Below are 12,222 nucleotides of genomic sequence, written 5' to 3'. Positions count from 1 at the left end.
ATAATAAATAAAAAGGAGCAGACCAAGCATGGGGAACCTGTGGCCCGTGTAAGTTCCCAGCCTGTCCCTTCTGAGTAGACAATTTGCCGTGGAGAGGTTGCTGCTGGGTTTTATTCTGGTTGTACTTCTATATTGTAGTTTTAAGCGTTCATATTTTATGTTGTTTTCTGTCGTACTTTGTGGTTTTAATTTTGTGTGAACCACCCAGAGAGCTTTGGCTGTTGGGTGGTATAGAAATGAAATGAATAAATAAATAATCTGTGGGCCCACACCCCACGACAATCACTATGATCTGGTCTCCAGTCCTCACTCGGCCATGGAGCTCGCTGGGGGACTTTGGGCCAGTCACTGACTCTTGGGCCGACCTACTTCACAGGGCTGTTGTAAATATAAAATGGAGAGGAGGACAGCCATGTAAGCCACCTTGGGTTCCTGGGAAGAGGAACAGAGGCAGGATATAAATGTAAGTTTAAGTAAAAAAATAGAAATCAAAATCTCCTGAATTCTGTACAACACTTGGGGAACAGTGCTTGAATTACTGCGCATTGCGGGGGGTGACACATATTAAGGGGATTCATAGAATAGTAGGGTTGGAAGGGGCCTATAAGATCATCAAGTCCGACTCATCCCCCCCATTTTAGCCAAATCATCTCCCCACCCCCCACTCCCCACCCCACTCCCCACCCCACTCCCCACCCCACTCCAGCATGGTAGATTTCTAAAAACAGCTGTGGGGCATGTCTCAGAAGGGACACCTGATGCCTCCACAGTGATTTGAACTCAGGTCAATGTGCCTATGTGGGGGTGTTATTTTGCTCTGTGCTGGACATCCAGGGGGTCAGTGGTCGCCAGAAAGAGACTTGCGATGGAGAATTTGACCCTGTTTTGGGAACCCCTTCCTGGATTACACTGGGATTGTTGCAGAACGGTGTGACAAAGTAGGAGAAAAAGGCCAGGAATTAATCATCTGTGTTTTGCTGGTGGGAAGAGGGTGGGTTTGTTGTCTTTAAGATAGGTTTGGGAATAGGAGAGGGGTGAAAGCCGGGGGTGTGTGCTCGGGCTACTGTAGTTTTCGCTCCGGGTTGGTGGAGCGCATGGAAAGAACTCCCGCACCCTGAAACCCAGCCTGGGGTGTGTTTCCCCTCTCACTCTGTCTCTCTTGGTTTTCAGAACGTCACTGCTCCAACTGCCTTACGCACGCGTCTCCGACCTTTGCCTGTGCTGAGGAGGGGTGGCTTGAGCCAGAAGGCAACCTCCACAGGCCTGGGCATGCTTGAGGTGGGCTCGAGGTTGGGCGGGGGAGAGCTGATCTCTGACGCAGGTTCTGGAGGCTAAATCTGCCACTTGGTCCTACCAGCCCAGCTAGATCACGCTGGGCCCAGCTTGGAGGAGCAGCTCAGAGCTTTTGCAGATTCATAGAACGTTAGGTTCGGAGGGGTCCTCGGAGGTCATCTAGTCTGACCACCTGCTCGGCGCAGGAATCTCACAACGACAGTATCCCTGACAGATGGGCAGGCCAGCCTCTGCTTAAACAACTCCGGTGAAGGAGAGCCACCTGGCTCTTCCACTGTCGACAGTATGACATGGGGGCTGGGTAATGGGAGTTGTAGTCCAACAAACCTGGATTGGAACGCTGACGTAACACACGGAGTCAGGTTTGAGTCCCAGCAGCCTTGTTTTTCTTTCTTTCTATGCACTGGGAATTTCAAACGGATAATAAGGACTAGCTTCTTACCATTTTATTTTATTAACAGAGATTCTCAGTATACTCGCCAAATAGTGGCTTAGGTAGCAAAGAGGGGGCGCATATGTAGCCCTGACAGAGGCTGACGTGTGTGTGTGTGTGTGTGTGTGCGTGTGTGTGTGTGTGTGCACGCGTAAACCAAGGCTCTTGCTGTGGGGGTGCTGAGTGCGCATGCTGGACTGACAACACAATGCACCTGCACAGGAGTTCCCACCTCGCCTCCTGGGCCTGGGCGTGGCTCTCCCACCTGCTCCACCCATCAGCGCTCCGTCCAGATCCAGGAGTGGTGCCATCTGGCACAGCAGGGCGGGTGCCTTTGTTCTCCTGGCAAGATGAACCTCTGGATGGGCTCCGTCTCTTGCAAGGTAGCCGACGAACAAAGACGCACGAGATAAGAGGCCCGGTCCGTCTTGGGAGGCCTTGCTGTCCTCCCTTTCTCATCATACTAGAACCCCCATGAAGCGGATTGGCAGGAGATTCAGGACAGAGGAAAGGAAGGACTTCTTCACACAGCTTTGCACCTTGGATCGCTTCTTTAGAGTTCTGGCCGGTTCTGACCGAAACTTGGAGTGGATTCACCACCCCACAGGCATTGGGGCCACCAGCCTCTATTGGAGGGACTTACTCCTGGAGAAGTGGGCAAAGGATTGCCAAGTCAACGTCGGCGCCACCATCCTATTAAGTAACCTAGGAGAAAACTGCTGCCTTCCAAGTCTAGACAGGTCCATCTAGTGTACAACTGTCAGACAGGAGTTCTTTCCTGCCTTAGCTGGAGGGGCCAGGGATTGAACCTTGGACCTTTTGCATGCAAAGCAGGTGCTGTACCACTGAGCTGTGGTCCTTAGGAGCTCTTTTTGGAGAGAGGAGGAGATGGCAGGTCCATCTCGGGGAAATGGTCTCTCCTCCTCCACTTCTTCCAGCTCTAACTAGCCTTGCAAATCGATCTACCGCAAGTTGCCGCCCCTCAAGGCTTTTCCACCTCTCCTGGCAAGCCCATACATACTAGTCTAAGTCACTTGCAGCACAGCACAAAGGGCAGAAAGTGAAAAAGACGCCACTCCCTACCAATTTACAAAAAATATAATAATCTGTGTCTGGTCACCTAGATCCAAGTCTTCAGCTGCCCCAGGCGAGTCGGGCAAGTGGTGTTTTTACAACCCTGCCTCCAACCCCTCTGGAGAAAGACGGGGAGAGAATTTCCAGCCTCATTTTAAACTCCAAGTAAATAGATTCTCAATGCTCAGGCCTGCTCCAACCTGTCCAGTTTTCCTTGGATTTTTCCTGGCTGTGCGTGCAGGTCTAAACAAACATCACTGGCACATCCATGTCTCATGTTGGGAAAGAGTGGGGTGGAATAGCTTGCCTTCTGCGGAATACCCTGGCTGATTCCCCCTTTGCACTAGTAGTCAGGTAGTGCCTGTGGGTCCTGTAAAAGCGTTACAGCAATCTCTTTTCTGGGTGGTATATTTTGGGAGAGAAGATTTCAAAGATTCTGTTGGAGTTGCCAGCTCGACCACTGCTGTTCACACTCTGCACTCTGCACAAAAATGGTGTAACTTTCCCCCCCCATCAAATATCTGTCTCCCCCCGCCCCCGTCCCTTTCCTTACACGTGTTTTCTCCAAAACATGCCTGCAGAATTGCAGTCTTTGCCTGTTTTTCTCTCCCTATCCCTCCCTGCCCCCCCAGATGCTGCAGTTTGGAGCGGTTTGGCCTCTTCAACATCTGCCCCACCCCAAAATACCTTGTGACCAGCGTTGCAAACTCTGGGTTCAACCTCTGAGACACAGACCCCCCTGAGGCAGGCAGGCAACTCATCCATGTTGTCTTCCAGAGCTGTGAGACATACGCCGAGTTAAAAACAACAACACAACCCAGCCAATCCAGCTGTGTTGTGAGTCAGTGTGAGTCTGAAACAGTGTGAGTCTGAGGAGAAAAGGGGATTTGGGGACGATGGGTGACTGGTTCCAGGTCCCCCAGTGGCTGTCATGGCTGGAGGGGTAGGTTGAACCCAGATGTTTCTAGTCCTAGTCCAACACTCTTAAGCACTTTGGTTGTGCCATGCTGGTTCTCTTGTGTTAGGCCAATGAAAAGGTGCAATGGGTTCCCTGCCTTGTCTAACCTGCTGCCCACACCAAGCCTCTGAGCAAGCTTTTTGATCCTGGGCTTTCCAGCTTGAGAATTACATACTGAAAAGAGAAACACGTTGCATTGTTTTAAGAAAAGACAGGCTGCTTGTGATCGGGTTTCCCATGCCCGCTTTTGCACTAGGTGTAGCGGGATTGCCGTCGCCGCCCCTTCTTTGTTGTGGCCCTGCTTCTCTTGCAGAAAGAAAGAGACGCCCCCGGCCCCCAGTGGGGAGAGCAATGAAACGGGATCAATTTTCGGCTGCGATTTGCCTCAATGCAGCCAGGCAGGCAATTGCAGAGTGGTTTCAGTTACAAAACAAACAGTGCTCTGAACAGTTTTCCTCTGGATGGAGCAGAGAAGGGGCTAATTCCCCCCCTCACTGTTGCTGAGCCCTCTTCTCTCCCCCACCGCCCACTACTGCTTCCCTAGGGCCTGGTGCAGAGGTCAGAGCAGAGATGGGGAAGGCCTTGCGTTGGAGGGCCAAGGTGGGGTTGGACTGTACCTGGGGCAGGTTTGTGGCAAGATTGTACGTAGTTGGGGGGGGGGAAGGCCAGGCACGAATTGCAGCGCCCCCCCCCAGGCTGGAATTCAAGAGAGAGAGACCATCGTGGGGGGACATGTTCACATTTTTTTATTTAAGGAGGGCCGTCCACCATAGGTGAGAAAGTTCGTCTTATGACCCATGCGTGACTTCCATAGGAATGTACTCTCAGGCACGTGGGTGTAGAGCGGCCTTTCCCAAACCTCTCGGCACGGTGGACTACAATTTCCATCACCTTGCAGGCCAGGCTGGCTGGGGATTATGAGATATGTAGTCCAACCCATCTGGAGGAGGGTGCCATGTTGTGGGAGGCCAGATTGTAGCCTCACTGGGCAATCCTACACATGACTACATAGAAGTAAGCCTTGTTGGGGGCCATATCCGGCCCTCTGGGGTCCCGATCCTGCCCTCTGGGGTTACCCAGAGGCCCCTCCCCCTTTCCCCGGATCATTGGAAGGATTTCAAATGATTTTGGTGGCTTCCTGGCTTTCGTGCAGGTTTTTCCCCATTCTAAAAGGTTGAAATGCCTCTCCTTAAGGCTGAGTTCCTGGCAGTGAGAGCTTGAAGCTATAATATGCTGAGTTTTTTGGCCCTGCCCCTTTTGCCCCAGTGACTGACATGCCAAGGTAGACTGCTTCCAAATCTGGATGTTCCATATGAGAGCCAGTGTTGTGTAGTGGTTAGAGTGCTGGGACTCAAGAGATCTGGGTTCTAGTCCCCTCTCGGGTATGAATCTCACTACATGACTTTGGGCTACTCACTGACTCTTAGCTTAACCTACCCCACAGGGTTGTTGTGAGGACAAAAATTGAGAGGGGAAGGATCATGTATGCCGCCTTGGGCTCCTTGGAGTTAAAAAGGTGGGAGATAAATGTAATCGTATAATTGCTGTTCTGACTTGCAGCCATCAGCCACCCCCCTCCATTCCCAAACTGAAATTTCCAGAGAGGCCAATGATAACACTGGTTCATTAATAAGCAGCTTTTCAAACAGGTCCAAAAGAGGCCAGCAATCCAACCAGTTAGTTAATGAATGAGCTGGAATAGCATCATAGGTGAGAGCCCAGTTTGTGTCAGTTGCTGCCCATGAAAATCTGTGTTCAAATCCCCCTTCCCTTAACCATGAAGCTTTCTTAGGTGACTTTGGATCTTCTGGCCAAGCTACCTCACAGGGTTCTTGTGAAGATAAAAAGCAGTGGGGCAGGGAGGGTTTCAGCATGGCTGGCTGGGAAAGGAGAATAAAATCTGGTGCCAAAGAATATTTACTTCTCTCCAGTTCAAATTGCTTCTCTGCTATCAATTGAGTAGCCAGCATGAGGCAAGACTCTTTCAGCCTCCAGTCTCCCCCAATCTGCAGTAGGAGGGTAATAATCCTGGCCTGTTTTACTGGACTGTTGTAAGGCTTCCTAAGAAAATGTTTGTGAAGTGTATAATTATTTTTAATAACAATAATAAATAGGTCTGCATGCATCCCACTTACCCTTCAAGAAACATTGCATTAGAGACAACCCCTCTCCCAAAGTTATCCTTAACATGCCTTCTCAAAGAAGAGCCCAGATTTAAAAGGCAGGCTTGGGTTCATTTCTCAATTGCAATGCTTCGAAATTCAGATTTTGTCAGTCCTGTAGCACCCTCTGCTGGGGGCTACCTGATCTCAGAAGTGTGGTCTGAGCCCCAGGACCGGTATGGTGCTGGTGATGGGAATATTACTGGTCTTTGCGTGTGCACAGAAGGGGAAGGACCAAAACTGGGTGCATATGGAGGCTGGTGTACCATAGTGGGCAAGAGTGACTCTGGAAGTACTGAGTTCGAAGCTTGTATGGAGCCTCAGCGCCCCCTCTGCAATACTGGGGATGCTATTAACCCTGCCCTAGCCTAGTCAGAAGGCAAAGTATATTATTCTTATTTTGTACTGCTACCAATATGCATGGAACTGTACAAAGCACAAGCAGAGGTCTCTGCCCCCAGGATCTTACAATCTATAACCCAACAACGGCGAGACAACAGGATTGGGAAGGAAATGGAAGCAGAGGTAAGCAGCGAGAACATGTGTTTGTTTCCATAGGGCAGCCTGTTCCTACTGGGTCTCCTCCAGGTGTTTTGGACTAGGGGGTTGTACCAAGATCTTTGCAGAAAAGGTGGGTTTTAAAGAGCAGTCATCGTGCAGCTGTTCTGAGCTGCTCGAGGGAGCTGGAGAAGCAAAGGTTACAGGCACAGACATACTGGGCTATGAAACAGAGATAAGGAGGGCAAGTCCACGGTGGGCTTTGAAGTTCAAGATGGTGAGTTTGTTCTGGATATGGGAACCGATCAGGAAGTCCGCCAGGGTGGCCTTCTCCAATCTTGTGCTCTCCAAATGTGTTGGGACAACTCCCAGCATGCCCCAGCCAGGCTGGGGAACACTGGTGTAGGGCTTATGTATCTTGCCTCCCTCTGGGTTTTTGTCAGCCATGTTTCTGTGGTCCTTTCATTAAAACAAATGTCCAGTCTGATGCTGCAGATCTTGTTGTGCGAAAGGGCAGAAAATAATGTACCTGCAGCTCAGCCTTGTCAATAAGCCTTACTCCTTTGCAGTACACTGGGACGCATCTTATGCACGGTTTACTCAGAAGTACGTCCCACTTTATTCGCTGGGACTAATCCCCATGTGATTGGGACCGGGGGGGGGGGCGAGGTACCACCAACCGAATCAATGCCAGCTGCATCTAGAGGAAAGGAGTGGGTAGGCGGTGGGCTGTGATCATCCGTATCAACCATTCCTTCTTGGCGGTATGTCTTTCCTTGCTGCCAACAGGTGAGTGCTTAAGCCAGGGGTGGGCAACTTGCAGTTCTCCTCATGTCTTGGCCTACAATTCCCATCAGCCCTAGCCATGGCAGTTGTAGGCCAAACATCTGGAGGCCCTCACGCTGCCAACCCCTGGCTTAAACACAAAGCTGGGATAAGCGTGTATCATTGTATGATCCTTCCCTCTTTACCCCTTCTGGTATTCTCTCTCTTGTATATTTTTTCCCCAAAATTGTAAGCCTCTCCTGTTCTTTGTAAACCACTGTATAGAACAAGGGTGTTGAACCACTTTCAGCCTGAGAGCTGAACTCCATTTTGGAGAAGCTGGTGGTGGGGGAGGAGGCATTCCAATGCTGGTGGGTCCAAAAATAGCTGCCCATTTTAGCTCAAAGCACTTACCGCCAGTAACAGAGCCTTAATAGAGGCATTTCAACTTTTTAGAAGGGGGAGGGGGGAAACGGCGTAGAAGTTGGGAAACCGCCAAATGGTCAGTGATTGGAGAAAGGGGGCAGGACCAGGGGAAGGGGATGTGGCCATCTGGGGGACCCCAACGGGCCAGATTAGGACCGCAGGAGGGCTGAATTTGGTGCCTGAGGTTCAACACCCCTGATATATAAAGACCTATATCAGTAAAGGAGAAAAAGAAGGGTCCCCTCCTAAGGAAACAGAAGATGCCAGGGTGGTGGTTGTATTTTTTGTGTTAGAAAAACCATGTTTTATTGAGTGTTTGGATTTTGCTGAGCTGGAATCCACCTTTTCCATTCCCCCCCCCCACCCCCCGCCAGCCAGGGGGTTGTTCACGGGCATCAATTCCTCTTCCTGCTTTTGCTGATGGTCTTGGCAGGCACAGGAGCGGGAGTCGCCGACTGGTACAGGGTGGAGGAGATCTTGTTGATGTAATAGAGGGCCACCATGGAGAAGATGAAACTGGGGGAACAGATGCCCGAGAGGTTAGTCCGGTTAGTCAGTCTGCAGTCACAAGCCATATGCACAGGAGACAAGTCGCCGCCTTAAAGACTGAAGATGTAGTGATGGCCCAAGGGGGTTAGACAAATTCCTGGAGGAGAAGGCTCTCAATGGGTCCTAGTCCTGATGGCTATGAGCTACCTCCAGTATCAGAGGCAGTCTGCCTATGTACACCAGTTGCTGGGAAACATGGGTGGGAGAGTGCTGTTGCACTCCTGTCCTGCTTGCGGGTTTCCTGTGGGCAGCTGGTTGGCCACTGTGTGAACAGAATGCTGGACTGGATGGATCCTTGGCCTGATCCAGCAGGGCTCCTCTTCTGTTCTTAGGAGTGCAGAACTGGGAGTTGTAGCCTAGTGGCAGTACAGTTGGAGAACGCTGTGCTAGAATTTGGATTGCCTTGATCCAGATTTGTTTTGAGGTGCGTTGTTGGGGATATCCCAACTCTCCTGCCCTGTCCCCCATGTTTTGAGTCCCTGATCCTTACCAGGTGGTGACACAGACACGGTGAATCAATCCCGATGCAAACAGGGCCAACAACAGGCAAGTGATAACTGTGGAGGAAAAGGAGGGGAGATGGGGTGGAAAGAAGTAATCAGAAACACATCTGGTTGGCCCCCAAAGTCCAAAATGCCCGCTGGCTGCCCTACACAAGGCAGTCAGTCCTATCCTGTCCTGCCCCCCAACCCCACACTTTTGGCTTACTTTCAGGGAAGATCTTAGCTTGGAATCCTTTGCCGAAGATCAAGCTTTCAAGGTTGTTGAAGGCCTGGAAAGATTTTGTTGTCAAGGGGAACATCATGCAGACCATCAGGAAGTGAGGAGAAGCCCCCCCTCTGTCCTGCAGACCTCCAGATGCTTTCCTCTCCATCGCTTAAGCCTTGGTCCCCATAAGCTCAGCCTTGCCCACGATAGCGTGAACCGCCACAACACTCACTGGGGCTGTTCACACAACACGCTAATCCACATTCTGTGGTTGAGTGTGGGTTGTTTGTCAAAGCGTGGGTTAGTGTGTTGTCTCAGTCCAGGACATTTTCCCCAGGGTGGCTTGTTAACCATGCAGCGTGGCTTGTTAACCACCCTGAATAACCCAACAATAAACCATGGGTTCTCAAGGTGGATTGTTCGAGAAAAATAGGTCACACTGCATGTTTAGGAAGCCACCCTGCAGAAAATGTCCTGGGTTCAGACAACATTATATCCAACGGTTCGACAAACAACTCACGGTTCAACCCAAACTCAACCACTGAGTGTAGGTTAGTGTGTTGTGTGAACCCAGTCACTCTCTGAGATTGGGAGGAACTTCTTATATGGATATATTTTGTTCACTAGAACACTTCTTAATATTTACTGATGCACTCGCTGTTTAAATTATCTACCTGCTTCCTGGAAGTTAACGCACAATCAGCACAAATAGATTCTCTGCATCCTTCTGACAGCTAAAAGACAGATACCACAACACTGGAAGGATAAATACTCACCTTCTATAATGAAATGGATTGAAGACCTTACAATGCTTTCAACATTTTAATGGGTGGTGTATAGATGCCACCTGTGAATGGATACTTATTTGGATATTTGGTTTGCTTTTGTTGAAGTGTATGTATAATTCTTAGAAACCTATATTTTTCTATCTATCTATGCATTGAAATCGATATATTCAAATCAATGTTGCCACATTTTCTGTCTGTCTGTCTTTCTCTCTCTCTCTTTCCTTCTTTCCCTTTGTTGAAATTTTATAATAAAAAAAGTTTTAAAATTTCTGAAATTACTAAATTCCCCTGTCATCATCATCAACAACAACAACAAACTACAGTTGGGAACTGCTCCTTTCAAGACCAGGAAATACTTGCAAGCCTTACAGGTGATAACTCATCTTGAAAAGAGCACAATGTAAGGCTTTAACACTGGACCTGTTCCTGTAGGGCAACATGGTGGTAGGACTATATCACTTCAAGGTGCAGGTGGGGGGCACCATATTTCAGAGCACTAAGCTATATTAACACACACCCCACACACAAAACCCAACTCCCTGCAAATAGAAAACTAGTACAGCTGGAAAATAACACTCAGTCTCTCCCTAATGTGCTAGATTTCTGCTTGCATGGAAAAAAATTACAGGTAGCTGTGTTAGTCCATTGGGGAGGCGGGGTTTAAAATCCAGAATTAACATGAATGTCATCCTGTTTTTAGGACTACAGAAATGTTAGGTCCTAAAAGATCGGAGACAAACTGAAGCAAGCTTTCAAGTTCTTCTGGCTGCATCAACAGTTCTGTGGAAAGTGAAAGCTTGCTTGGAGATGCTAGGAGCTGTAGTTGAGCATATCTGGAATCATTGTGTGTGTGTGTGTTTGTCTGGATCAAGTGATGCCAAAAGGTGGCAACCCCTGATAATCCCAACCCCGCTGACCCCCACCCCCACCCATCCCCAAGCAGGCTGTGTTGAGGATATTGTAAGAGAGAAGATGAAGAGGGCAGAGCCCAGGAGGCCCCCTTGGATGGTCAACCACTCGCTGGAGGCCAGTTGGCGGCTGTACATCTGCATTCCCGTGAACAGCAGGAGAGAGAGCAGCGAGGAGAGGACCAAAGACATGCCCGTGCCAACAGCTGGGGAGACAGAAAGAGAGGGTCACCGCTGGCAGGAGAACCCGGTCGTCACAGCTATAATATGTGCAGAGGCTGGATAGCGTATCCATACAGGCACTCCTTGTAGTGGTGCAACCAGTGCAGGGTGGCACCACGATCTGGCTGCGGACAGCACAACCTTTCTTAGGATGCCAGAGACACCACTTCACAGCAAAATTCTTGGCACAGCATGTCAGCGCCTAGCAGGTGGATGTGTTTGGGAGGCCCACCTTAACCACCGTATAGTGTCCGCCTTCCTGATGCCACGTTGCCCATAGCACACTCTTAGCATGATAGCAAAACCTTGGCCCAGAGAGCAGTGCCCAGCAGATTGGAAAGACACACTTTAGTCACGATCCAGCGCTCCCCTTCCCATGCCACATTACTCACAATGCACCCTGAGCATGCAAAGGGGCACAGCTGATGGCAAAGGATGGGCGCAGATGGCTGACTGGCATGGCCAGGAGGGCTTGGTGAGAGCCACCTTAGCAGTGGTAATGTGCCCCCTCCCCATTTCCTTCTGCCAGTGCCCCCCTGCCCATAATACTCCATTACTCAGAATGCACCTTTAGCATGGGAGCAAAACCTCAGCACAACGGGAGTGCCCAGCAGTTTGGCATGGCCAGGGACCGGCAAGGCCCGCCTTAGCAACAGTACAACATCCACCTCCCCACTCCCTCCTTCCAGTGCCACATTACCCAGAATGCTCATTACCCACAATGCACCGTGAGTATGCCAAGGAGGCAGAGCTGATGGCAAAATACTGGCACGGAATGCCATGGCTGGCAACTTGGCACGGCCAAGAGGGATTGGGAGACCCACCTTAGCCATGGTACAGCGCCCCCTCCCTATCCCACATTACCCACAATGCCACATTACCCACAATGCACCGTGAGCATGCAAAAGGAGCTGTTAGCAAACGTGTCAGCACATTTCTCAGCGCTCATGCCTCTCCTGAATAAAGTGCATTAATGTCATTGCCCCCGCGCCCTCCTTCCATAATGCCACCTTACCCATAATGCACCGCGAGGCGCCCCCCACTCCGTCCGTTTAGAAGCAATGCAATGCCCCCTGATTTGAACCAAAGTCCCCGCGTTCTTTTTCCCCTGCGCATGCGCCGCCTGGAGGAAAGCTTCGTGGCGCGCACGCGCGGGACTGCCCGCAGCTCCGAGAGGAGACGTGTGATTTTGTTTCCGCGCGTGCGTAGTAAGCCCTCCTTCCCTTCACCCGAGGGCAGGGTGGAGCGCGTTCCGGCGTTTTCCGCATGGGCGGCAGTGTGTGCCATCTAGCGGCCGCGGAGCATCATTACAGATAAGCCGCGTTGATTTTCCTGGGGCACGCCGCCAGAGGGCGCATGCGCGCACGTTCTTATTCTTCCACGCTTCCCGGAGGCCTCGAACAAAGGAGTCTAAGGTAGCAGAAGCACTGGCCGGGTT

At 50.6% G+C, this 12,222-nt stretch overlaps 1 protein-coding gene across 1 annotated transcript; it reads right to left on the bottom strand.

The window, feature by feature from the left end:
* Nucleotides 1-7,532: 7,532 nt before the first annotated feature.
* Nucleotides 7,533-11,917, bottom strand: KRTCAP2 (keratinocyte associated protein 2). The gene is made up of 5 exons (XM_084824699.1): nt 11,800-11,917; nt 10,614-10,768; nt 8,867-8,930; nt 8,649-8,715; nt 7,533-8,125 (listed from the first exon to the last, which is right to left on the bottom strand). The coding sequence occupies exons 1-5, from the start codon at nt 11,801-11,803 to the stop codon at nt 8,005-8,007; spliced, it is 411 nt and encodes a 136-aa protein (XP_084680825.1). The 5' UTR covers nt 11,804-11,917; the 3' UTR covers nt 7,533-8,004.
* Nucleotides 11,918-12,222: the final 305 nt, after the last annotated feature.

The sequence above is a fragment of the Heloderma suspectum genome, chromosome 17 (genome assembly GCF_057233095.1).
Source record: "Heloderma suspectum isolate Gila_16-S chromosome 17, 16-S_ref, whole genome shotgun sequence".
In the NCBI taxonomy this organism is placed as follows: domain Eukaryota; kingdom Metazoa; phylum Chordata; class Lepidosauria; order Squamata; family Helodermatidae; genus Heloderma; species Heloderma suspectum.
This window is presented reverse-complemented; position numbering and strand designations above follow the sequence as displayed.